The sequence below is a fragment of the Ylistrum balloti genome, unplaced genomic scaffold (assembly GCF_031769215.1).
Source record: "Ylistrum balloti isolate Yb309-2 unplaced genomic scaffold, AGI_CSIRO_Ybal_v1 Utg373100, whole genome shotgun sequence".
Taxonomy (NCBI): domain Eukaryota; kingdom Metazoa; phylum Mollusca; class Bivalvia; order Pectinida; family Pectinidae; genus Ylistrum; species Ylistrum balloti.
The window spans coordinates 1-26,983 of NW_026783202.1; the positions used below are offsets into that span (position 1 = coordinate 1).

Sequence of the window (26,983 nt, forward strand, 5' to 3'; positions counted from 1 at the left end):
TGAAAAAACTACTAGAACAGGCCAATATTGTAGATGAGGATATAAAGAAAAAATTGCCAGATGAAATTAGTTCTAAGGAAGTAGATATATTTGCCAAAGACTATCCTTAATTTGTAGAGATGTATTGATCTCAAAAAAACACCACTCTCTTTTCATACCAACCAAAAATAAACTTCTCATCTTTTTCTCGACGCTCACAAAGCGTTATATAAAAAGACCCCTGCAAGCAATTCAGCATCTTGTATAAAACTTTCTTACCTCTAGATTGACGGATACCTATATAGGCATCTAGAGCACTTAATGTCTTGTTGCCCACATCTCCATCTACGAGTAGATCTTGATAGTATTTACCTCGGTTGTTTAGTACGTTCAGGGTACGTTGCAAAAACCTAGCAGAACGACCGACTCCCATATTACTTCCTGTATCTGCTAGCTCTCTGGCTATCTTTGGGCCTGCTATACGTTCTACATCTTCCTAGCTTTAATGAATCCCAATAGCGAACACTATAGATCTCGTATGCGAGCTCCTTCGTAAAGTCTTCCATCTCTCCATCATAACCATACGACCTAGCAACTCTTTCAGTAATTCCATATTTTGTTTTCCCGCCGCTATCATCTGGATCATCAACATAGCCACCTTCTATTTCAATAATTTTATTAAGTATTTTTTCTTTAATGCTCATCTGTAGCCCTCCAACATTGAACTAGTTTTCTCAGCATAATTTTTTAGTTGCTGGACGGTCGTAATAATAGCTCTTAGCTTAAGTTTATAATCTTTAGAATTGAACGGTACCCGATGAACAGCAAGAAACTCGCATTTAATATCAGGGGGCTTCTGACTCTCCACAGGCAAAGGAACGACAACTTGTCTATGACCACAACCTAATACTAAAAATGAGATGACTCCCAAAAGTAAGCCGGTGACAATAATACCGTTTCCCCAAACCTTTATGATTGTTTTTTTTATAAATGACATTGCATATTAAATTTTTGAGTTAGCTTTACAATTTCCTCAAAGGCTGTATCAATAGCTTCTGTACACGCTTTAGGAAAAACAATTTTTTCAATTTCTTTAATACGTTCTATATGTCTTATTTGGATCTCTGGTAACTTACTAGCGGCTTCCTCAACACGTCTTTTCTGTTCTTCAGTTTTACGTTTCCATAGTTCTACTTGATCATTTTGTAATCGAGTTTTATTTTGAAGGTCGGTCAATCGACTAGCTAATGATCTAGACCACAAGATTAAGATCACAACAGTTATGCCTAAGCCAATGGCCAAAGTCGGCCACGGATTTTTTTTTAGGAACTTAACAAAACCAAGAAACAATTCAATAGCAACACCAGCACCCATTACCGGCCTCCTGCCTTAATTGATTTAACAACCTCCGATATTTTCTCAATGCCATTTGCACCAACCGAAACCCAGCAGGTCACATACAGAGTTAGTTCAAAAAGTGAGTTTTGGTAGTGTTGATTAATGTCGCGACCGAAAAGCTGTACCAATATACTCATAACGACAAACGCCAACCAAATCGTAACAAGCATTGTTCTTGTGCCGACCTTGTGACGATTCCAAAAATCTGTAGTCGGCTTTTGATTTATATCTGTCATTTATTTTTATTTCTCCGCTTGACCTCATTTTCAATTCTTTTAAGAATCTCAACGGTTACAGCACTATTTGTTTCAAGTGACGATACATTTTTTTCTAAGTCCTTAAGCATGATTTCGTTTTCTTTAAGCTTCTTGGAGTTCGCATCAATACGAACATCTTGTGCTCTATCATTAGCAACAACATTCCCTAATGTCACTGCAGCGCTAACTACAATACCGACAATAATTGACACAAGCGGCGCCGGATTTTTATTTGGTTGTTCTTTGGTCATAAAATCTGCTTCCGAAACCAAGCCACCACAAGCCCACCATTTGAATTAGCGTTGCCAGTGATTGTGCGAAAATTAACAACATCTCCCTCAGCAAAACCAACAGGGTCATTTTCAAATTTAATAAAGCCTTTTTTGTTATTGCTGGTGCTAACATTTTTTCCAGTCGTACCTGTATTTTTTCGCACCTCAACACTACAGGTAGCATTGCCCTCAATCGTTAAGCCAATGGCAAACAGCTCACAATCAAAGGGTAAAACAATGCCCATACCACTTGGCGTGTCATTGCCATTGCCGTAAGCCCACTCGTAGGACCCATTACCTAAATCTGCATCCCAAACAGGAAAATAAGAATATAGTGTTGGTTTATTGGTGAGGTCATCAAAGGAACCACTAAAATTACTACCTGAACCACCTGAAGAAGCCAAAGATGTTGCTTGCACTAACGACGCCATAGCCTAAGCCAATACCCGACAAGTTTCTATCGTCGGATTTCCAGTAGCAGGTTTAAACATTAACCACTTCGTAACAACATGAATGACATGCAAACCTTCACCAAGAGGTGAGGATTCATCTAAATCCATCTCTGTTTCATCTGCTGGCTGATCTTCAGCATTTTTAGAATACATATTGACTGTGCCATTCTTGACCTGAACAGACCCTAATCCTAAATTGATATGCGCAAGCGTTTCATATGGCCTAATATTTTCCGACTGTGATAAATCTAAAACTCTTACTAGTCTTTCTTTCATAAAATTAACCCTCGTTTAGTAAAACCGCGTAAAGAAACCCGATATTAATTTCAAAAGATGAATTTACGTATTGCAGCGACCAGGCTACGGTATCGCCTTGCTGAAGATAAACAGCTTTCGATAAGCTACCACTGTTCCAAACGTCACCATACGAATAAGCGCGGTAAGGGTAAATATTTCCTGAATTAACAGCTGCTCTTGCAACATCTATCCTGATAATCTTTCCAGAACCACTGCCGACGTCAGTGTAGGAAACGTCAAATCCTAGTAGATAAATACCGTTATGAGGAGCTGTAAAAACATCTGTCGTAGTGTTATATGCGTTGCCTATATTATGAATAGGTGTGTTGATCGTAATCGACCTACTACTAGTTATGGTTTGCGTAGGGACGTCTGCTTCAAACAGTACTTGCGAGGTTCCAGCGGCTGCCATAGCCTGTGCTAATTGCGATGTGTCTCCACGACTAGGCGTTAAGCCTGCGTGCTCTATTGCCCCAACAAGTTCCTCTTGTATCTGATTCAGATCTTCAGCAACAACCTTTGTACCGCGTATTCCATTCAAGTCATCACGATCAACATAACTACCGTCATTGCTTCCTGGTGCTCTTGTTCTATCCATCACATACCTACTTCCGAAGCACCACATACCAAGAGACCTTGATAAGGGTAATTGCCTGCCAGCATCATTGCCTCAAGCTCTACTTGATTTGTCTTTGTATCTTTTCGTTTACCAACAATCTTAAAACGACGGCCAGAAAGGTCCTTGTGTACAAACTGCACAACATCATCAATCTCAATACCATCACCAACAATCTTAACAACAACATATTGTGGAGCAGTGACCTGCCAACCAAGGCGACGCTTTACATGTAAATCAACAGCCTCGTAGGTATGTAGTGCAAATAAATCTGTTGTTGAAATGACATCATTTCGACTGCCGCCATCACCTGATATTAATTGCTCTCTAGCCTCATAAATAGAGCCATCTGTAATTTGTAGAGATGAATCATAAAGCTCAGAATAAGATGAACTTAACGGTAGATAGCTGTACCTAACGCGTAGGGTACTTGCGAGTGAGCTATCTGATCCAGCACGAAATACAGGAGCCGAAACAATGCGAGCAAAACCAATAATCGTAACTGATCCATCATTATCGGTATCGGGATAATCCCAATATAAAACGTATTTTTCATTCCGAAGTGCAAGTTTCATATTGCACTGAGACGCAACCTGTGCTGCCAAATCTATAGCATTTGTCGGTTGATCAATATATAAGCGAACAGGGTAATCAGGATTTGAGCCACCGGTTAATTCATACATAGCACGTAGCGATCCATAACTACCATCATTACTATTTTCCAGAACAGCCCCAGTCGTTTCGACAACCCGATAAATTGTGTTTTGTATTTCACTAAGTTCGACTTGAGCAAGCTCTTCCAAAACTTTTTGGACCGCACGTACACAATTAAAATCGTTCCAGTACCCAATTGGATATGAATGTGACTGCCAAACATCTGACCAAGGATTGCCTAACCCTTGATATATATTTGTCTCGTACTGAGCGGTTATCGTACCGCGACCTATCATGCCTTTTATGTAGACATTCATGCCTATAGGAACATCTGATGCATTCAAGACAAAATAGTGATGATGTTTTGTAAAATCAGGATAGCGAATGCGAGCACCAGTAAATTCAAAACCTGGTTGCAATGTAATGGTTTCACTCGGTGGATAATGCGTCTGATTGTAATTTGTTTTTGGTGTAACCTCTGTCAGCTCTTCGGTGCTAGCACCAACAAATACTTGCAGATTACTAACCAGATGCACAAGACCAATGACATAAACAGGATCACTGTCATCATCTTCACCGATTTTAAATGCTGGTAGATAATCATTGGTGCCCGTAAAGTCACCAACCACAAATGGAGCATAGGCAGCGCCATCAATAACACCGCTTCCAGCTCCGTTATAAGCATGATGATCTTTAAATACGTTTAAGGCTGCAGTTCGGTTATCAAAATACTGACTACCAAAAACTTCAAAATTAAGTGTTGTATCTGTCGAGACAAACGATCCTGATGAAATACGTCCACCCATAAGTACGTCTGCACTACTTATATCATCACCATCAACTGTATCTGTTGCATCATAAAGTGTGACAAGGGCGTTATCCCAATATTGTTCTTCATCTCCAAGACGTAAATAGGTATTAAATAAACCAGATGTATTAATCAGATTTAAAGATGCACGCGCTGGTGTTTGTCTGACAAACGCAGCTTGAGATCTATCAAGTGAAATAGGAGACGCCACAATAAGTAGTGGCATAAAATATCTTATTGCCCCACCTACCATTCGATGGCAACCGCGAGTACCAACATATAATGTTTTACTGGCATAAGATGCTTGCTTAGCCCTAAGCTCAATAACTGCTAAAACATCCATCAACCAATCCATTCCCGAAGCTTTAGCTGCAATCCTGGATTATGATCTGATCGGTCAGCAAATTTATATTGTGTGCCACGACCAACTAAAACCATGCCAGAAAAAAGAGACTGCTTAATTAACTTAGCGGTTGCATCATCATCTGAAACGTCACTTGCAAACAAGGCAAGCAGTGGCCACACACCAACATTAAAAAAATCTTCCTGGAGTGTGCCGTCAATGATTCTTGTTTCAACGTCCTGAAGGTACTTCAACTTGCCAGCAACAACTTGACTTACAAAGGCTGTGGCAACATCATCTTGAACAGGTAAACTTAAACGCCACTGACGATACGTAGCCCCTGCTACAACATGCTGTGTACCTGCAAGTGATGTAACAGATGTATCCAGAGATTCACTAGACACATCGGGTACACCTGAGCCAACATCTTGACCATCACCATAAACACTCACGTAACCAATACGAACCGAGCTAGATCCTGATCCAGCAGCAACAAACCGATAGCGAAAATATCTATACTCAAGAGCCGTATCTAAAATAAAAGCAAGTTGAGGTGTCTGAAGTGTACCGTAAAAACTAGCCCAGCCAGCAGTAGTATCTCGATTAATTGTCTTGGCTGTTTGCCAGGTTGTGTTGTCGTCTGAGTATTCAAGATGTATCGCATCTATGTATGCAGCTTCGCTAAAGGTATTAACAAAACCAGAAATCAACCCACACTGAACACTACGTGCTTGACCTAAATCTAGAACGATCGCAAATTCATTACCGGTAGCAAATTCAAGTTGACAATAATTACTCAAGAAAAAAGAATTTATTTTGGCAGAACTACTTATTCCATCATAAAGATTCGTGATTGGATAATTTGCTTGCACAGCAGGAACACCAACTAGATCATCAAAGCTAATACGAACCACATCACCTGCAGCATCAGACCTACGCAACTGATCAACATGAAGTTGCATTATGCTGCCCTCCCTAGCAAATTCTGAAACCGCCCCTCTCTAGAAAGCTGATCAATCGCATCATAGACAGCATCTGCAATATCTTGAGCACCGGAATGACTACCGTCAACTTGAAGGTTTAGGTTAATTACTTGTGGAGTCGTCTGTGTTTTGCTGTTTAGGCCAGTCGCATTACTCTTGTTGTATGTATTAGGATTCTCGCTATCAAAATACGACCAAGCGATTTCTGGTAACCCAAGAATTTTACTAATGTTCTTGATTGATCCATCTGCTAATTCAAAATTACCACTACCAAGATAAGCATCTGCATCTATGATCTTTCTGGCAGCAAATCCGCCTGCCTTCCATTTAGCGTCTGTTGCAAGTTGACCGACTTTACCTGATGCACTAGATGATATTGTGGCAAGTCTTCCAAGTTCAGTTTTAAGTTTGTCGACCGCATCCTTTGCATTCTTGAGTGGCGTCTGCATATTGCCAAATTGAGCAACAATATTGGCAATGCCACTACTTAATTGACTATCTTGAGCAAAAGCTGCAACGGTATCATCAATAAAGCCCTTAACGCTGTCTTTGGCACCTTGAATACTACCTGAAATCTCTGTAAACTTAAGCCTTAAGTTCTCGCCCGCAGTAACAGCATTACTAATGCCATTTGCTAATACACTAGCCTTACTATCTACCTTGGCCAGCGGATCATAAAGAGCGACAAAACCAAGATGAACTTCTTTATTGAGATTTAAAATCTTCTTAAAGTCATTTGCAATATCTCTTGTAAAATTAGATGCCTGCTGCAACACATCTTTACCGTCATCAAGCACCTCAATAAAATCTTCTGCATAGGTCACATTATCACTAGATGCATTGGCTAGCCCTTCAATTGTTTTTTCATTTAAGCCAGAGATTTTATTGATTTTTTCGTAGGTTTTGGCAAGCTTGCTACCATCACGGTTTGTATCTTTTAATGTTTTGAAAAAGGCTTTTGCATAATCGACATTTTCTTTGGATAATTCTTTTAGAGTTCCTATGTTGTCATTACTAAGGCCAACCGATTTACTAACATCTATATAGTCGTTGGCAAGATCTTTGGCAGCTTTACTGCTAAATCCTAACTTCTGTAAAAACGACTCTGCTGTTTGCACATTTTGACTAGATGTCTGTGCTAAAAACTCCATTGTTTTAGCACTGTAGTCAACCTGTTTACTAACATCCTTAAGTGAACTAGCAAAACCTTTAATCTGTCCGCCAGCTTCTTTTGCATTTGCTCCTAACTCAGCTGCTGCTTTATCGATTTCTTTAACTTTGTCAGCTGATCCACCAAATAGCCCCGTCAAATCTGAAAACATATTTTTAACTGTATCGAAAGGATTCAGTAGTGCCGATACGGTTTTACCGATGTTCTCGAAAAACTTAACTGTTTCCGAACCCATTTTAGCTATCCATTGCACAACCTCTGCCACGACTGGCACCACCGCCCTAAGCCCTTCTACAGCAGCCTTAGCAGCAGGCATTAACGCCTGACCAAAGGCAATACCAAGTTCTTTTACTTCGGACATCAGCCCCCGCATTTGATTGGCAAAACTACCAGCTGTCCGTTCAGCATCACCTTGCGCATCAGTTGTACCTTTTAACGTCAGCGATAAAATCGCTGCTGCTTTTGTCTGTGCATCAAGAGCCTGCTTACCAACGTCATAACCAAGATTAGCGGCCTCTTGTTTGATCGCTGCCTCATTGGCAATAACACCATATTTACGTAACGTCTCCGTGTTGCCGACAAGAGCCGACTGCAAATCACGCACCACATCCTCTGTGCGCATGTTATTAAAAGATCCTAAATCAACAGCCAGTTTCGTAACCTGTTGCGACATCCCCGCTGCAGCTTCAGCAGCAAATCCAAGCGGCTTAAAGGTATCTTGCAATGTCGCTAAATATCCCTCTAGTTCACGAGCTGATCTATTGGTAGCACTACCAGTCTCTTTTGCCCACGCCAAAACAGAGTTAGACATATCACCAAAAACAGTATTAAATTTGCCGCGTGTCTCTTCTGCATCAGAAGCTAATCCAATAACCTCTTTACCAAGAGCCGCAACCGACGCACCAATTGCCGCAGGTATCAGGAGAGACCCTAGTGCCGCACCAGCACCTTTAAACGCTTTACCAAATCCAGATACTCGCTTGTCAGCTTTATCTAAGCCTTTATCAAACTCACGAGTATCAGCACCAAGCTTAGCAACTAATCTGGCTACCTCGGCTGTCATTTATTTCTTACTCTTTGGTTTCGTTTTTTTACGTTCATGTTCTATGTATTTATGTTTTGCGTTTAGGTAAGCACTCCAAAGGGTTAACTCTGCTTGTCCTGCCCGCTGTCGCAACTCTGTTACCGTCATGTGTAATCGCTCAGCAAGCCCAAATAAAAACAAGAGTTCGTCCGCATCTTGATCTTTGCCCGGTGCCTGAAGAGCTAAGTAAAATTTTTCTCTGCCGCCTTTGCAAGGTGTCCATAGTTTCGTAAATTGGCTAAAGCCTCTGATATTTCTTGAACAACTGAATTAGGCATACTGGAAAACACCTCTTGTGCTTGGCTTGCCTCAATTACAATGTCGCTACCATCATCAGCTTTAAGCACAACACTAGCCGCCAGTAACATAAACCCTAGTTCAGATTCGTCAACTTCTTCATGTCTAGCTGCCAGCTCAGACATCTCGGCCGCTGTTAATTCAACAAGCTCAATGCCAAGCGGGTAACCTTCAATAGTCAAAGGATGGCGACGACGCAACCCCTTAAGTAAATCTTTGGCTGTTAGTTTTTTAGCTTTACGAGCGGTCGTCATGATTAAAAGGTACCTCTTGCGACACCACCAGTAACCATAAGCGTTGCAGACCACGTAACCTTATCTCCAACCGAACCACTTAAGCTGTAATCGGTAACAATAGCTTGACCACTGTATTTGACCTTGCCTGATGCGTTGCCAGCTGGTCCAAATTTAAACTCTACAGATGTGCTTGAATTAAATGCTGTATCAAGAATTTCACCAATCGCCCCCGATGATTCATCAAGATTACCGCCGCAACTAACTGATGCGCTCTTAATACCAATAATATGGGTTTCGTCACTATCGCCGAAGCTTGTCGTTTCAGCTGTTGCGACCGCACGCGAAAGTTCAGCTGTGTCGCTGTATGCCGTGATGTCATTATTGTCAATTTCTAAATACTGCTCCTTGCCATGAATTTCGCTCATGATTTTTTACCTCTACGTTTCGTTGTCTTAGGTGCTAACCGCACGACGTTGGTTGATGTTTTTTTCTTAGGTACTGTCCGTTTTGCAAGCACAATTACAAAGCCGCAATGACAGCATGTAATGGACTCCGGTACAACCTTGCCACTATACGCTGTCATCTGATTACAGCTTGGACAATACTGATTAAACGAACAGTGCATTGATCAATATCTCGCCAGTGCAACAGCAATCGTTGCATTACCAGATCCCGTTAGCGACCATCTAGCACGAACGTGCTGTTTAACTTCACCGGTCATTGTCAAACGTTGCATGCTGTGAGGCGAGCTAACAGCTACAAAACTAATCAGTGTCGACTCTTCTCCTGTAAACGCGCCGGTCTCAGAATGTTCAATGACCACTTCTACGGATGTTAGTCCAGTTAGCTCATCAATAAATAAATACCCTGCACAGCCAGCATTCGTTGCCGCACCAGCATCAAGACTTGTTCCGTTGCCTGATGTTGTTTGACTGGTAAGTCCAAGCAGTGATCGAAGCTTTTCACAACCGATTGTTGACTTAACTGACAGAGACAAAGATACGGCATCTGCTACAGCGGTTGTAATGGGCGCATCTTCACCTGTTCCCATTAGTCCATAACCTGACGCGCCATGCGCATCAAGAGCTGGATAATACATTAAAATTCGATGTTCCCCCGCAAAGGCATTGTCAATAATATCTGCTGAGCCGTGGGCATCAGGATCATAAAAGGCATCAATTTGAAACCCTGCAGCAGTAAGTCCACCGATGTGCTTTTCATCATCAACGCCCCAAGTTGTGACATCGACAGTAGCCCGTGAGCGTGACAATTCACCGCTAGTTGTAAAGGGTGTTAGGTTATACCCGTTGTAATATAAAAGACTCTGTTTACTATGTGTATCACTCATGTCTACGTAAATACCTCTGTTGTATGGACTTCAAATTCAAGAATGACACGCCTTGTTGATTCATCTTCTTTAATTTCCCGTGTTGCCGTGTGCCGACAATAAATAAACTGAACTCCTGTCATGCTTAGCCTGACACCATCAAGTAGAGCAATAGCTCTACTTGCAATCTCGCTAGCTTCTGTAAAACTACGTGAACCGCTCCAGACCTGAAGATCTAGAGACGCAACGCGACCGCTACGCCCAAAAGAATCATCACTAAGCTCGTCATTACCTACAAGCTCAATGTATGGCATCTCTTGTCCAGAATTTATGTGGTCATAAACCGCATCTGTCGCAACAAGCATTGACGTTAGCTGAGAATCTGCAAGTAGTGCGCTTCGTACAGCCTCACGTATTGGCTGCAGGCTACTGTAACCAGTCATACCTTCAACCCCTTTTGAAACTGTTTACGCATAGAGTTTGCAAACTGCTTTTTAGCACGCTTAACCGCTGGTCGAAAAAAAGGTTTAGCAGGCATTGGCCCAACTTCTTGACCAAAGTAATTGACACCGTCTGTTAAAACTTTTGCTTTTTTGCGTAGTCGTCTTGAGGTGCCAAATTCAACTAAATGCGCATGAGGTGCAATCCGATAATCGACTGCGACAACGGCAACAAGTTTCCGTTTTGTTGCCTGATGCCAAACCTTAATCCCTTTACGTAAATTACCTGTAGGGCCTAGTGGAGCTAAACGTTTAGCATTTGTTTCAGCAACTACAGCTGTTTGATTTAAACTTATAACTGCAGCAGCCTTAGATTGTTTTTTTAATTGTTTGACTGCAGCACTAAACTGATGCGCGCCTTTTAAGGTAAATGTTGCAGCCATTACGCACGCACCTCAGTCACATCTAATAGCATTTTTTGTTGTGTTAATGTGCGGTCAATAATGGCTGCAATCTCATAGTTTGAATCACCTAACTGCACCCGCATATCGGTTGTGATATTCGGTACATACTCTGCACATTCAAAACGAATAATACGTGCTTGTGAATCCTGGCCACCGCTTCGCTCTTCTTTGGCAGCAACACTAACAGGCTTTCCCCACACGTAAGCAAGAACTTGCCAGTCAGACGTCATACCACCGCCAGCATCCCGAACACCACGGTCTTCTAAGATTGATAATTTATGTCGGTAGGCACCCATCAAACAACCCCCAATCGAAATCCAGAAATCAGCGCATTAAACGCTAGTGGTGTCGACATCATTCTTGCATTAGCAACAGCAGTATTGTTTTCAAACCAATGTGCTGCCAGTAGCTTCAACGCTATCCGTAATTGCTCTGGAGTATTTTCAGGATCATCGCCATAGCCAGCAACAAACGTAATGGTAATTGCATTTGGTTGTGTTTTTACTGTTGGCCAACTAGATCCTTGCGTAAGTACAAGACGTCCAGATTCTGATATCGAATCAATAATGTAATCTGCTGCTGACAGCGTTTGTGTTTGACCATTCGTATCAACATACGTAACAGAACTAACCGACTGCAGTGGTGATCTTGAAAGCTGAATCTCACGATCACATGGCCAGCGGTCTAAACTCTGCTGCCACGTTTGTGTCAGTAGTGCCCGCGAACAAAGTTCTTCAATATGCTCACGGGCTGATTTAATCACACCATCAATCAGTAGATTTTGTTCAGCGTCATCCTGAAGCAGTCGTAACCAGTTACGCATCTCTGCCGTGGTTACTGGTTCAGCAGTTGGGGCTATGGTACGTACGAGACCCAAAACCTATTACCTATTTCGTGGAGTACGTTTTTTACGCTGTGGCAGCGCGATTGCTGATTCTGTTTCCTGAAGTGGCAAATCAACTTGCTCAACTTCAGCATCATCATCACTCAAATCGTTGCCCGTCTGATCATCTTCCTGATCCGTATCGTCAGAACCTTGATCAGTTAAATCATCCTCAGGAACAGGAACTGTCTCACGTAGCTCACCTGTCCAAACAAATGAACCTGTCTCAACAAGACACTGCGCGTACTCTAAATCAAACCGACAGCCTTCACCAACCTCGATGACATCGCCAGACCTGATGACACCATCAGGTCCAGCCATATCACCACCGACTTTTTTAAGTTTACGTACCATAATTAACTAGCCGCCAATTGAATACGAGCAAAGCCGTCTGCAAAGGTAACGCCGCCATCAGCCCAATCACGACCAATAAAACCAATTTGATTGGTGTCGGCATATTTTTCATTTAGACGCTGAACACTATAACCAGACGTAATAATTTCGTATTGCTTAAAGTCACCAACAAGACCAACATACTGATTGGCTGTAAAGGTATTTGGCATATACTCAGACATATATAAAGGAAGCCCCAACAAGCGGTCTATTGTTGAGGTAGTGTTGGCTAACTGAAAAATGGGCTGTCCGTTAGCATCTTTTAATAGTGCCAGCTGCTTAACGGCTTCACGATGAAACATCCAGCTTGCGCGTGACAAATACCCACTACGCAAAGCAAACTTGGCAGCCACGACACCATCACGCGTAATCTTTGTTGCGGTGTTACCATCTGAGACATCACGAGATGTTGGAATACCATCATTGCTGGCAACCATTAAACCTAGGGGCTTTCTGATGCCATCACCGGCTATTGCCTGTTTCTCAAGCGTAATCGCATGTTTGTAAGCCAAACGATCTAAAATGCGATTCATAGCATCTGGTCTATTAGCTAAAAATGCTATCGATGCCTTAACCAATTTTGAAAACATATATGTCTGAAGCGACCGTTTTCCTACAGGCGTTGAATTATCTTCCTGGGTTTGCCCAATCTCCTCTGTCCACTCTGCATCATCAACATCATCCAGAGTCAAAACTCCAACAGACTGCTCTGGTGCAACGCCGTTTGTAACATTAGCAAGCTTAAGAATGAATGTTTGATCACGTTGCTTTTCTCGGATTCCACCTAAAACAACCTCTGGTACAAAATAACCACCTTTATTATCAGTAGCTATCTGTAGGTCACGTGCCTCTGTAGGAATGCCATGATGAACATCTCGTCCAAGAATGACATTTTCAAGCTGACGCATTTCAGTAGATGGCTCTTGTGTTTGCGGTGCTGTTACTGCACCTCCAAGATGACCAGCACGAATTTCAGCTAGCGTTATATCTTTATCAACACCACCCTCAATACCAAGTGACTCAAAGCGTTTTTCAGCTTCAATCTGACGATCATATTTACTAAAATCGTCCATATAGGCATCAAACTGTTGTTGACGCTCTTCCGATAAACCACCACCATCAGCCTCGGCTTTCTTTAAAACATCTTGAGCCTGATTGTAGGCGCGGTTACGTTTTTCTAATAGGTCTCTTAACTTATGTGACATATCTTTTTAATCTCCTAAATACGTGTTTGCGCTAACCGCAGCCTTGCCTCACGCAGTTGCAATTCTTTTTGCGCGACATCATCACACCCCTGTGTTTTGACTGTCTGCATAAATAAAGTTTGCAACTCACGCAGTTCGGCTTGATCAGCCTGTGTTAATGTTTTTAATTGTTTGATAGTTTCAATTTGTTTACGCATCTCTTTTAGATGTGCCGACAAATTAAATTCTGAACCGCTATCTATAACCTGAGACGACTCGTGGAGTGACCGTAAGGCTACGCTTGTGTCGGGGTACGCAGGAAACGTTACCGGTCCAACTTCATACAGCTCTGCCTTCATGACAGTACGGATCTCAACACCGTCAACATTTCGCTCCCAAGTATCTTCAATCGTTGCAAATTGAAAGCTATTACCGGTCATCGTCCCCCGTGCGATTGGGTCAGCAACAAGATCTTGAATGGTGCGTGTTTGTGGTAAATCGACCTCGTAAGCCAGTCCAGCATCCGTCTCAACAAGACGAAGCGTCCCGCTTTCTGTTGTACCTAAAATGTAATCACTACGATGGTTAAAAAGAGATCGAACGTTACGGCCAGATGCTAAAGATTCTTGAAACGCACCGGGTAAAAACACTTCACGAAATCCCCCTAAGTCTTCTGAATTAGGTCCATAAACAACGCCCATTCCCCCGATCTTAGCTACACGCTTATCTTCACCTGCCTCAGATCGGCATTGACCGTGTGTAACATAACGTGTCTCTAATTTTGTTGTCATTTAAAAACTCCTAAACAGGGCATAAAAAAAGCCGCACTAATTCCTATTAAGAACTAATGCGGCATAAGCTTGGGCCGGCTGCAGTAATGTAAAATACAGTTTTACAGAGGTCGTATAATCTCTCGTAAAATTATCTTTTAATAAACTTTCATGTAGTTGTCAAGCCATCAGGTAACAATCTTGTATAATTTGCCTGGTTTTGATTTACAGAACCGCCTTGAGGCAACATCCAAACGACCGTTTACTGTATTGGCAGCAAGGTCAACATTAATTGTAAATCGCTTAATATCGACATGGTCCGTCGCTTCCATCATGTGATTTAATCGATCAAGCACAGCACCTCGAAGTTCATCTTTTTGTGTCTCAGTTAACTTCATGCTGGCACCACGCCGCAGTCACAACCACCATGTAACGGACCATGGGTTACGCGATGTCTCACCGCTATAGCTCGTGGCGCGCCATCAGGTTTATAAGATTCATTAGGCTCCATAAATGAATCACCTACTTTGATAACACGTCCATCAAAAGAACTGCAGTATGGACAACTTTTGTTATATGTAACCCAACGATAATTTGTTGTTTTAAAGACTTTAAATGTTTGCACCGCAATGGCACCAGCCACTTCAAACGCTTCACGCTTAGCAAACTTAGTTGGCCTTCTTTCTTGCCACTCATCAAAACGTTGTTGTAATTTCTTTTGAGCCTCTTCAGGTGTCTCTGTTTCGTCAATAACTGATGCTAGCTGTCCAGCACTAGAGGCTGCTTCGCGTCTAGAAACGACTCCAACATAGTCATCAGCAAACTGTTCAAGCTGTTCATTAAATATCGGGTCAGCATCATAGTCGTCACGAGCTACCTGACCATGCACACTACGCATCAGTGCCTTGATTGTTGGTGCAATTTTCTTTTGACTATACTCTGGATGGTCAAGATAAAAATCACGAACAAATAACAACAGTCCTTTTATGTCACCTTGCTTTAACCGTTTCTCTGCCGCACGCATCACATCCGACTTTTCTCGTGCTACAACCTCAGACCATACCGCACTTAGTGGCTCAATAAATGACAGAGACAACTCACGACGCTTGGTAGCATTACGCATCTCTGTAGTTTTCAGTTCTGAAGAAAGACTAATTTCTCTTTTATGATCAGCCTGACAAGACGCAGCGCAATCATTATCGTCAAACTCTAGAGCTACTGACCTATCTTCTCTTTTGTCAGTAGTACGATTAAAGCCAGGATTCTGTGCACCAGGTCCCACCTGCATCGCATTTAAAGGGCGGTAGTAAACATCACCTAAACCATTAGGTTGCGGGTTTAAATCTTCAAGTTCTCTAACTTCATCAGGAGACATCACACCATCAAGTAGCATTGTGTGATAAAAATCTTTACGAGCTGCTGTATCACCACGGAGTAGTCCATTCACATTAAATCGAATATTAAGCCTAGCTTGCTCACTTTCGGTAAATAGCTGCGTCTCTAGTCGTTGTTGCCAGCGACTAAGCCATGGTCCTAATGTTTGCTGAACGTAAGCTGTTGCTTGCTCTTCAATGTTACTGAACGTTGCCCGCTCTAAATCCATTAGCATGTGTGGTGGTACACCAAACATTCGTGATATTTCTGTTACTTGGAATTTTCGAGATTGTAAAAACTGAGATGATTCATTGCTTAAACTAAATTCTTTAAGCTCCATACCTTCCTGCAGAATAGCCACACGATGTCTACCCGATAGGCCACCATAGCATTTCTCCCAACCGCTTTGAATATTCTCTTTTGCACCCTCTTTTAAGGTACCTGGATGCTGCAAGACAATATTGGGCATCGCACCATCACCAAAAAAACGCGCTCCATGCTCTGTAAGTGCCAAGCTCAGACCAAGTGTCTGTTTAAATACTTGAACCAAGTCCAGTCCTTGCAGGCCATTAATCGTAAAGGCTGGCAATCTTAACACTCGGTAAGCTGGCCAGTCGTATCGCTTATGGTCAATAGGTGAGCAAAACTCATACCTTAAGACACCTTGATGTCGCTTCATTAATATTGATCCGGGCGGCAATGGCCACAATCCTTTAATTTTTCCAGTACGTTCATCTAGCTCAATCTCTGCATAAGCAACACCACGCTTACAAGCAACAGCTGTCATAAACTCACGCCACTCAACAGATGTTTGTTCGCCGTTAGGTTGTTTAGCAATCAGTCGATATAGTGGATGATCTGTAATGCGATCCTTACCACCGCCTTTGCGTGCCTGCAGTAGATTAATCGGTAGTTGCCCAACCGACTCAGACAAAACTTTAACAGCACAATAGAAAGCGGTAATACCATCAACTGATTTACTTGTAACTTCCGGCCCCGCGATCGACGCGCCACCAAACAGGTGGCCATATCCATCACTAGTTGCAAGAGGCATGTCTCGCGCCTCAACTGTTCTTGTTAGTAACCCCATGCTTCATACTCCTTTTTACAGCAACATCAAACATCCTGGATGCTGCCAACAATAAAATAAATCCCATTAGTAGAAATGCTAAACGCTTGTCAAATCCGTAGGTGCCATAAAAAACAAAAACAGAGCCCACAATAAATAAAACATCTATCAGATCAAACGCCTTCAAGATTGTTTTCAATACCTTCATAACTCTTCATCCTCATAGATACTTTTTGCCTGTTCCTGTCCTGAATTTCTGATTGCGCGATCAAGTGCCATAATGAGTGCCACAGCACCATCAATCTTTTCACTTGATTTGTTTTTGTCTGGTTTTTTGTTACCTGCTGGATCTTCTGCAACAACTAAATTGGTCATCATCCACCTAAGTACAGGATTACCACCATGACGCAATCTTTTAGCTAGGACATACTCAAGCAGTGACTTTGTTGGTGCAGCCATCGAATGATAGCCTTGGCCAAAAGAAATCATTTCAATGCCATCACCTTGAAGCTGCTGTGCTAATTGAACAGCCCCCCATCTATCAAAAGCTATCTCTCTAATATCGTGATCCTCTAGTCGTGAAACAAGATCACGTCTAATGAAAGCATAATCAATCACGCTTCCCGGTGTGGCAATAATCCAACCTTCCCGTACCCATTGATCATAGGGAACACCGTCTCGTTTAACGCGCTCTAAAATAGAATCTTCTGGTATCCAAAACAGGCATTCCACATCTAGGCAATCATCTTCATCATTTGGATACACTTCAACATAAGCAGCCACATCAGTTGTAGAGGCCATATCAAGACCGCTGTAACAAAAACCACCTGTAGTCTCATACTTTTGAGGCAATGCTTCATCCCATTTATCAAGGGGAATATAACTACTAACACCCTCTGTCCACACGTTTTGGTCCAAACGCATAAACGTAGCTAATCTTGCTGGAACATTTTTTGCCCGTAGTGCCTGCTCCTGAAGGTACTCAATTTTTTTAGATACACCTAGATTAGGATTAGCCTTAATCCAGTTGTGTTCATCAAGGGGGTCATCACCTTCGTCAAGGCTGTAAATCATCGCAAAAAACTTATCATCTTCTAATACACCTTCTAGTACTTGCTGTGCATAAGCATGTACTTCAAAGCAGATTGAATGACGGCTGTTACCAGCTGTTGTAATTGCCATTCTAAGTGGTTGCTTACGTGCACCACTTGCTGTTTCTAAGACATCCCAAACATCACGGGTTTTGTGAGCATGTAATTCATCAATCAGGGCAGCGCTAATGTTTAATCCATCTAGGCCACGAGCATCGGAACTTAGTGGCTGGAACTTACTGGCTGTAGACGCAACACTAAGACTTCCGATCATAACCTGCACACGACCTGCTAGCTCTTTAGATGAACGTACCATCCGTACAGCTTCCTCAAATAAAAGCCTTGCCTGGTCACGTTTTGTTGCGGCTGAATAGACCTCTGCACCCGCCTCACCATCAGCAATAAGCATATACAAACCAACACCAGCAGCAAAGGTTGTTTTACCGTTTTTGCGAGCAACCTCAAGATAACAAAGACGATAACGTCGAAGTCCGTCTGGACCATACCAACCAAACAGATTCCAAACAACAAATTGTTGCCAAGGCTCTAATACCACAGGCTGTCCAGCCCATTCACCTTTACTGTGTTTTAGGAAGTTAAAAAAATCTAAAGCGTGTTTAGCTGCGTTGAAATCAAAAACAAGACCACGCTCGCCACCCGATTCCAGATCGTTCAAGTATCTTTTGCAAGACAGTTGAATCCATTTACAAGCAACAATATCACCACAACAGACAGCAAGTGCGTACTGATGTGCAGGATGTGTTTGAATAACAGCTGGTAACTTCATGGCTGACCGGACTGTTTTCTGTTTGCGTAATCGTCAAAGCTATCTTGTGTTGGCTTTGACGGGAGTGACTGACGCGCTCCGGGTGTAAACCCAAAGCGATCGTAATACTTGATTACGTGGTCACGGTATTGCTTGATCAGTGCTGTAGCAGGATGCTTAACAAGACCGCCACGATACCCTTGGACGACTGCACCGTCATTTTCAACCTGAACCTCTAACTGCTTCAGCATTGCGCGGCAATGACAGAAATCAGCAAAAGCATCAACATCCATATTGGTCAGTGTGCCTTGCTTAATCGCAAACGGGGCCAGCTCCTGCCAGGCTAACAACGAAGGCCCGGTTAGATCTTTAGGTGGAATAACCTGATCACAATCAGGCTCAACAAAAGCCCGTGCTTTATCTTCAGCTGTTGCTGTTCCCTCGACGACTCTCAAGATTGCAGCTTTAGGTTTTGGCCCACGTCGCCCCATCAGTAAAGACCTTCCTCCCCGGTTCGCTCTTGCCAATTAACTCGTTTAAGAGCGCGTCGACTACACCCAGTACTGCAGTATTTTCGCCTTCTCCAGTTTGTAATTGACTCACTATCTCGACGCAAATAATCAGCTCCACAGTAAAGACAATTTTTCTTTTTTCTGGGCTGGCTTGTAGGCTTCTTGCCTTGCAATACATCAATTTCGTCAAGCAATCTACGAAGCATTACAACGACCGAAAGCGGCCAGCAACCAGCGCGTCTTTCCTCTTGTCGCTTAACCTCATCTCGTATTTCATCAACCGAATACATAGGGCTACACAACCGCCTTTCTTCGCTCACGAAAATCACGCTGGAGTTCTTCACAGTAACGCTCATAACAATCTTTGCAGTAACCCTGAATCGTGCCGCCAAGCTCTGATCTTGGCCTCTCGCACCAACCTTTGCATTTAGGATCTGGGGGCTTGCAGGAATCGGAAATGTCCCAGGTCATCGCCCTACGAATGAGTTTTAAAATTCCAGATTCATCCTGCAATTGTTTGGCTTCGTTCTTGTACCAATCGTAAGCCGATTTAATCACAACATCGACACGGCGATCAGGATATTCTGAGCGCAACATCTCGTAGAGATTTCCCGAAATTGAAAATTCTTGACCCGTTTTTAATTTAAAACAACAACCAACAACATCTGGATGTTCAGAGTGCTTAACTTCATCAGATGGTGTTACAGCAACATCAGGACTCTCATTGCTAGAAACAACAACAAGACCTCTCTTGTTGTTGTTCTTTTTATTAAGGTCATGGTCATGGTAGGGGCGGTCACTGACCGGACATTGTTCCTCATTTTTATCATTTTCAGGAACATTGACCAGACACTGTTCCTGATTTTGGTGATTTTCGGGAACATTGACCAGACATTGTTCTGCTTTTGGTTTTTGACCCCTGGAATACTTTTTTCTAAGATAGTCCGGTACATGATCGAGTAAATCATGTATTTCGTAGCCACCCTCAACTTGATTAACTAGCCCAACGGTAACAAGTGCCTCGCATAATTCACCATCACTTCCTTGCCAATCTGCTGCTGCTTCAAGATGTAACGTTGATTTAAAGACAGGCAGATAGCCAGGAGCGATTTGTTCATAAGCCGAATGCCACAACATTTCTAAATGGCCCAATATATAAGGATCTGGAATTTTAAGTAATCTTCTAAGCATCTTAAATTTGGGGTGGCTCGTGACCGCTAGTTTTGCCATCTCTGTTTTCCTATTTCATGTAGGGTTTGTTTTATTTCATGTAGGGTTTGTTTTAATTGTTGATATTAAGCATCGTCTTACCATCTAAGCTGAACCAGCTTCAGATGGATAGAGGCTGTTGTATGTCTTTAGGCGTTTAATAACCATTGCGACATAATCCATATGCTTACGGTAATGTCGATAGTTATGTTGTCTTCTGATTGCTGTCCAACGATATCTGTCGAGACGGTCACGTTCAGGCTGCTTGAGTCGTTGCCAAACAGGATGCTGTTCGATCATTCTCACAGCTCGCGGTAGCGTTACCCCATCAATCAAGCCATTTTTATAGTCAATACTTACAGGCATAAACATACCTGTGCAGAAAACAAAAAACCCTCGGCCACACACGCGCGCTTGCACATACGGTCAATACAGAAAGACCTCCAGAAATTTACACCCCCTATCCCTATTTGTGTTAAAAAGTAAAAGGAGTAGGGGAGGAGTATCGACTGTTTTTGTGCACTTGTTTTACTCACGCAAAACTCACGCATTCGGCAAAAAAGTTGCCAAAAACGATAGAATATTAAATTATTTAGTATTTTTTTAAAAAATAGATAAAATCGGTCAAGCTTATTAAAAACAAGGGCTGCGCATAGTTTTATAGAGCTATGAAAACTTATAAAAAAGGCGGGGGCAGTATTTTGGGTACAATATATAATTCATTTTATAAGAGTATTATCTTTGAAATTAGGTATAATAGGCCGGCTAAATAGATTGCCATATAGATGGCAGGCAGATTTTTGAAAAAGAGAATAAGATGGCGAAAAAGAAGGTAAAAAAACGATCAAAACCAGGCAGTGCTGTAACAGCTAAATCGAAAAAAAAACAGCAAGAAAATCTACCAGAAGTTAATCCAATACAGAACCAACTTGCATCGATATGTTTAGTTATTAGCTCTATAGTGATGGCTGTCTGTTTTATTGCCCCTTGGTATCAGTCAGCAGAGATTGTAGTAACAGGATTAGATATACTTTTTCGTTTTGAGTCTCTACCTAATCTGTTGAAAAATCGATTTAATATCGTTGGTGGTGTTTCATTTGTGATTCTTATGCTTGTTTGTATTGGTATTAATTTATTTTATGGTGCCATTTGGAAAAAACATGCAGAGAAATACCAAGAACAATTGTCAAATATTGGTATTGTTTTGACTGTAGCATCGATGATAATTGGCCTTATTTTAATTTTACTTATGACTAATGCGAAGGTAATTGACCATCTTTACTATGCTTCTAGTATGAATACCAAAGGTTTACAAGCAGGCAATGGTGCCTTAGTTCAGGCTGTTACCAATGGTATTACCTGGCTGATAAAATTTATATCAGCTCCAGCTACAGCCGTGGGTATTGCTTTTTTGATTGTAGGGTGTTTGAATCTACGTTTATTACAAATCTTAGACCGTACCCAAGGTAGGACCGAGACGATGTTAACATCACAAGACTGGTTTTTCTTATTGGGTGGGATCTCTTTAGCATCTTTTCTACACTATCAACTAGTTTGTTATAAATTAATTGTAAAAGCGCCACAGGCGTTGATTACAAAGTTAAGCACACTACGCTAAATCAATCTGTAACATCAATAAGGTCAAAATAAAAATTGTCACGTGACCTTGGTCATCCTAGTTCGCTAAAACATCAGCAACCCAAACGTAGTCATAAACGACTACGCTGGTGGTATTTACTTCTACTTTTGCTTCCTATTGTAGGGCTACTCTTAACATTTAAAAATGATAGGCAGCATCAATCTATACAAGAAGAAGTAAGTCAGCCGGTTTCAGAAGCCCCTCAGCCTGTTGAAACTACAGAGTCTTTAGAGACAATACATCAAGAAGAGCTACAAACAATCCCCAAAGTACAGCCTGAAGCACGTATACGTTTTGGTCCAGTAGATCCATTTCAACGTCTTTCCATAGTTCTTACCTCTGGACAAACCTTATTTCAAGCAATTATTGCTGGAGGTGTCCCTCGTGATGAAGCAAATGTAATCATTCGTGAATTGCAAAAATTTATTGATTTTAGACGTTTACAAACAGGTGACCGATTTGAAGGTATACTTTGGCTTGGAGAAAAATTAATTGAAGCCACGTTCTACCATGGAAAATTAGATCGTTACTATTTGACTAACCAGAATGGTAAGTTGTTGGTAACCGCTGATCCTATCGAGCTTCTTACAGTTACAGAAACTGTCCAAGGCATTGTGAAATCTAGTTTATTCGAAGCTATTTATGAAGCTCAAGAAAAACCGCTGCTAATTATGTCATTTATTGATTTATTTAGTTGGGATTTTGATTTTAATGTCTCAACTAAACGGGGCGATCGTTTTGAGATGCTTGTTGAAAAACGTTATTTGAAAGATAAATTTTTTGGCTATGGTCCTATTTTGGCAGGTCGTTATATGTCTACAGGCGTCAAATTAGAAGCCTGTTGGTATCAGCCTGAAACGAACCCTAAGATTGCAGGATATTATCACCTGAATGGTAATGCAGTTAAAGGTGCATTCTTACGTACGCCTCTAAAATATACGCGAATTTCTAGCCATTTTACCTTGAATAGATTTCACCCTGTCTTAAAAATTCGTCGACCCCATCGTGGTATTGACTATGCTGCTCCACTTGGAACACCGGTTTATGCTGTATCGAGCGGTGTTGTAGTAGATGCCCGTTGGATGGGAGGAGCAGGTCGTGCCGTACGTATTAAACACCCAAATGGTTGGATTACAAGCTATAGCCATTTGTCAAAAATTTTAGTTAAAAAAGGACGGCGTGTTCAACAAGGTCAAGTTGTTGGTCGTGTTGGTAGTAGTGGCTACTCAACAGGTCCCCATCTTGACTATCGTATCAAAATTAATGGGCGTTTTGTTAATCCGCTAAAAATAAAATTTCCTAAGGGGAAATCTGTTCCTAAAACACACCTTGCTGATTTTAAACAGCATTGCCAGCTACAGCTAGCTAAGCTAAATATTCAATAATTACGTCACCATAGTCTGGGTTTATACGTTTTTCAAGTAGCCAGCATCTTCTAAAAAAACTAATACAGCTAGCAATTTAACGAATATTATAGAGTAATAAAAGTACCCTAATTGACAAGGGTTCTCAATTAGGGTACTTTTATTAACTTAAATGAAAATCATTATTATTTTCAAAATGGAGGCCTATAGCAATTATGAAAATACTGGCTGAAACAGATTTATGTCGCGTTCGAGAAAATAAGTGCGGGTGTTTAGTGGTAGACGTTGGTCCTGTCAGCCTGCGTATTAAAGCTAGCCTTTTATTTGAAGCTAGCCAAGTTTTTATGCATGCATACAATAAGCTTGCAGCAGCAGGCAAAGTAGAGTCAGCGGAACGGTTACATCTTTATTCAGATAACGAAAAAAGTCTACAAATAAAAAGCTCCTTAACATCTAACAGTATTAATTAATTATCTAGAATTATAAAAATAGAAAGTCTAGCCAAAATGAAAAAAGTTAAAAGTCGCCAGTTCGTATTGCATATTACAAGCTACCTGATGATGTTAGCTTTTATTGCTTGTGATAGTAACAATACAGAAAGCAATGTAGAAAAAAATGCCCTTGACCAAGAACTTGCCCGTAGTGTTGTCAACAACTATGCAAGTAATATCTATACTGCCTATTCAGATGTTAAATCTGGTGTTGCAGAGCTTAAAACAGCAATCGATACCTTTGTTGATAATCCTTCTGAAGCAAGGTTTACAGCCGCAAAACAACAATGGTTAGCTGTCCGTGAACTCTATGGCCAAACAGAAGTATTTCGATTCCAAGATGGACCTATCGATGATGCAGATGGTCCTGAGGGGCAAATTAATGCCTGGCCAATGGACGAAAATTTTGTTGACTACACCATTGGAATTACTGATGCTGCTCTAGAGCTAACAGGTATTGTCAATACAGGTATTATTAACGATCTAGCAAATTTCCCAACCATCAATAAAGAACTTTTATTACAACAAAATGAAAATGGTGGAGAAACAAATATTGCAACAGGGTTTCATACCATTGAGTTCTTACTTTGGGGACAAGACTTAAGCACATCAGGTCCTGGTGCACGCTCCTATACCGACTACTCTAATCCTGTCTCGCCGATTACAAACCCGACACGTCGTGGAACATATTTAAAAGTAGCGGTTGAAATTTTAAATGATGATATCCAATCATTGGTTGATGAATGGGATCCTAATCGCAGCAGTAATTATCGTGAAGCATTTTTGGCTAAGCCAGTAACAGATGCGTTAGAGGACATGTTGAAAGGCATGGGTATTTTGAGTGTTGGTGAATTAGCAGGAGAGCGTATACAAGTAGCCTACGATAATAAAGACCAAGAAGATGAGCATTCCTGCTTTAGTGATAATACACATCGAGATATTGTCACCAATGCACTTGGGGTTCAAAATGTTTATCTAGGTCGTTGGAGAACTTCTGATGGCGTAGGTCTTGATGAGTTAGTTATCAAAGCAGATAATGCAGCTCTAAATACAACCATGACAACACAATTAGCTAATAGTGTTGCAGCAGCCGAAGCGATTCCTGCACCCTTTGATCAAGCATTTCTTGGTGCTGATAGTGATTCCGGACGACAGAAAATTTTGGCAACAATCAATGCGTTATTAGATCAAGGTCAAACAATTGTCGAAGTCGCAAAAACATTTGATATTGTTATTTCAACGGATTTACCTGAATAAGAAATGTATTGGTATAGTTATGGGTCGAGAAATAAAGAGCCAGTCATTCATCTACCTAAATAGAGAAGACACCTCAACTAAAAAATAATGAACTATTTAGGAATTCCTTCCTTTAGAATGCTACGAATAAAAGAACGATTTCTCAGTTTTCTCGGCCCTTTTTTATTAACATCATGTTTAAATGTTTCTGATGTTTCCGAGTTAGATCCCGATGAATTAAGACCTGGTGGTGTTGCCACAGCACAGCTAACGGGAACACAAGCTTTTGCACAACCTATTCCTACATTATCGCGAGAAGACAGGGGGCATTTTTTTTCTGGCAACTCTTTCTTCAATAAAAATTGGGTTATTGCACCAGCAACAACTGATGGTCGAGATGGGCTTGGACCTACGTTCAATTCGCGGTCTTGTTCAGGTTGTCATTTTAAAGACGGACGTGGGCGACCACCTGTAGAGCAAGACGAAATTATGATATCAATGCTGATTCGTATTAGTATTGGTAATGATCCAGATACCGGAGCACCAATCCCAGATCCTACATATGGTGGCCAGATCCAAACACAAGCTATCATCGGCGTTACAGTTGAAGCGAACCCAACTGTACAATACGAAGAAATCTTAGGAACATTTCCAGATGGAACAACATATCGTCTACGCAAACCAACATATAAATTAGAAGAACCTGGCTATGGGCCTTTTGCTGAAGATCTACTTTTTTCACCACGTGTTGCACCACAGATGATCGGTCTTGGTTTACTAGAAGCCATTCCTGAAGCTAGCATCTTAGCCAATGCCGACCCAGAGGACAAAAACAAAGATGGTATTTCAGGTAAGGCTAATCGGGTTTGGGACCAAGCCACCCAATCTCTCAAACTAGGACGTTTTGGCTGGAAAGCCAACCAACCCAATATGCGTCAACAAGTACAAGGTGCCTTTAAAGGTGATATTGGTATTACATCTCCGCTATTTCCTAAAGAAAATTGTCCTGCGCCACAGCATAGCTGCAACAACGCACCAAATGGTGGGCAACCAGAAATCAATGAACAAAAAGTTGATCGCGTGACATTTTATAGCCAAGTCCTTGCTGTTCCTAAACGACGGGGCGCGGATGCAGATAAAACTTTACAAGGTAAACAATTATTTAGCAATGTCAATTGTACAGCTTGTCATATCCCTAAGTTTACAACGGGTAAATTCTCCGAAAATAGTTATGTTGAAGACCAAATTATCTTTCCATATACAGATTTATTAGTTCATGACATGGGCGCAGAACTTGCCGATGGGCGACCTGATTTTCTTGCCGATGGACGTGAATGGCGTACCCCACCATTATGGGGTGTCGGTTTGATTAACACCGTAAACGGCCATACTTTTTTATTACATGACGGACGTGCCCGTAGTGTAACTGAAGCGATTTTGTGGCATGGAGGAGAAGCTGAAGCCTCTAGAGAAAAATTTAAAAAATTGAGTGCAGTTGACCGAGATACTTTAGTTCAATTTGTAAACTCTCTCTAACCGGTTGAACTCGCGATGAGAGCAAAGTTTTATTTATATAGCATACTCTTTACAGTTCTGGTTTCAATGCCGATGCTTTCTTGTGACGAATCGACTATTCGAGTAGATCGTCGAGTTGTCTTAGAACGTCTTGCCAATAATGTCATTTTACCTAGAATCAAACAATTGACAGAGGGGGCAACTCAATTCGTTGTAGCGACAACTGAACTTTGTAAAAATCCAAACCAAGATACGGTAGCTGCTGCTCGCCAAGCTTGGAAAGTGACACGACTCTCCTGGGTAGCTTATCTTAATTACCGTTTTGGTCCAGGTGTGATGCAACGTATCAAACAGACAGTTGCGTTTTATCCTGTCGGCGTTGAGCGTGTTGAAGATTTTGTAAATAGTT

At 41.6% G+C, this 26,983-nt stretch overlaps 1 protein-coding gene across 1 annotated transcript; it reads left to right on the top strand.

The window, feature by feature from the left end:
- Nucleotides 1-21,146: 21,146 nt before the first annotated feature.
- Nucleotides 21,147-23,353, top strand: LOC132564866 (uncharacterized metalloprotease HI_0409-like). Its single transcript, XM_060229483.1, has 3 exons — nucleotides 21,147-21,161; nucleotides 21,594-21,729; nucleotides 22,092-23,353. The coding sequence occupies exons 1-3, from the start codon at nucleotides 21,147-21,149 to the stop codon at nucleotides 23,351-23,353; spliced, it is 1,413 nt and encodes a 470-aa protein (XP_060085466.1).
- Nucleotides 23,354-26,983: the final 3,630 nt, after the last annotated feature.

Bases quoted from the DNA above. Each gene is read 5' to 3' on its own strand.
- LOC132564866 (XM_060229483.1), top strand. The intron at 21,730-22,091 runs GTATTGCTTTTT...TTCCTATTGTAG, and splicing joins AGCTCCAGCTACAGCCGTGG to GGCTACTCTTAACATTTAAA.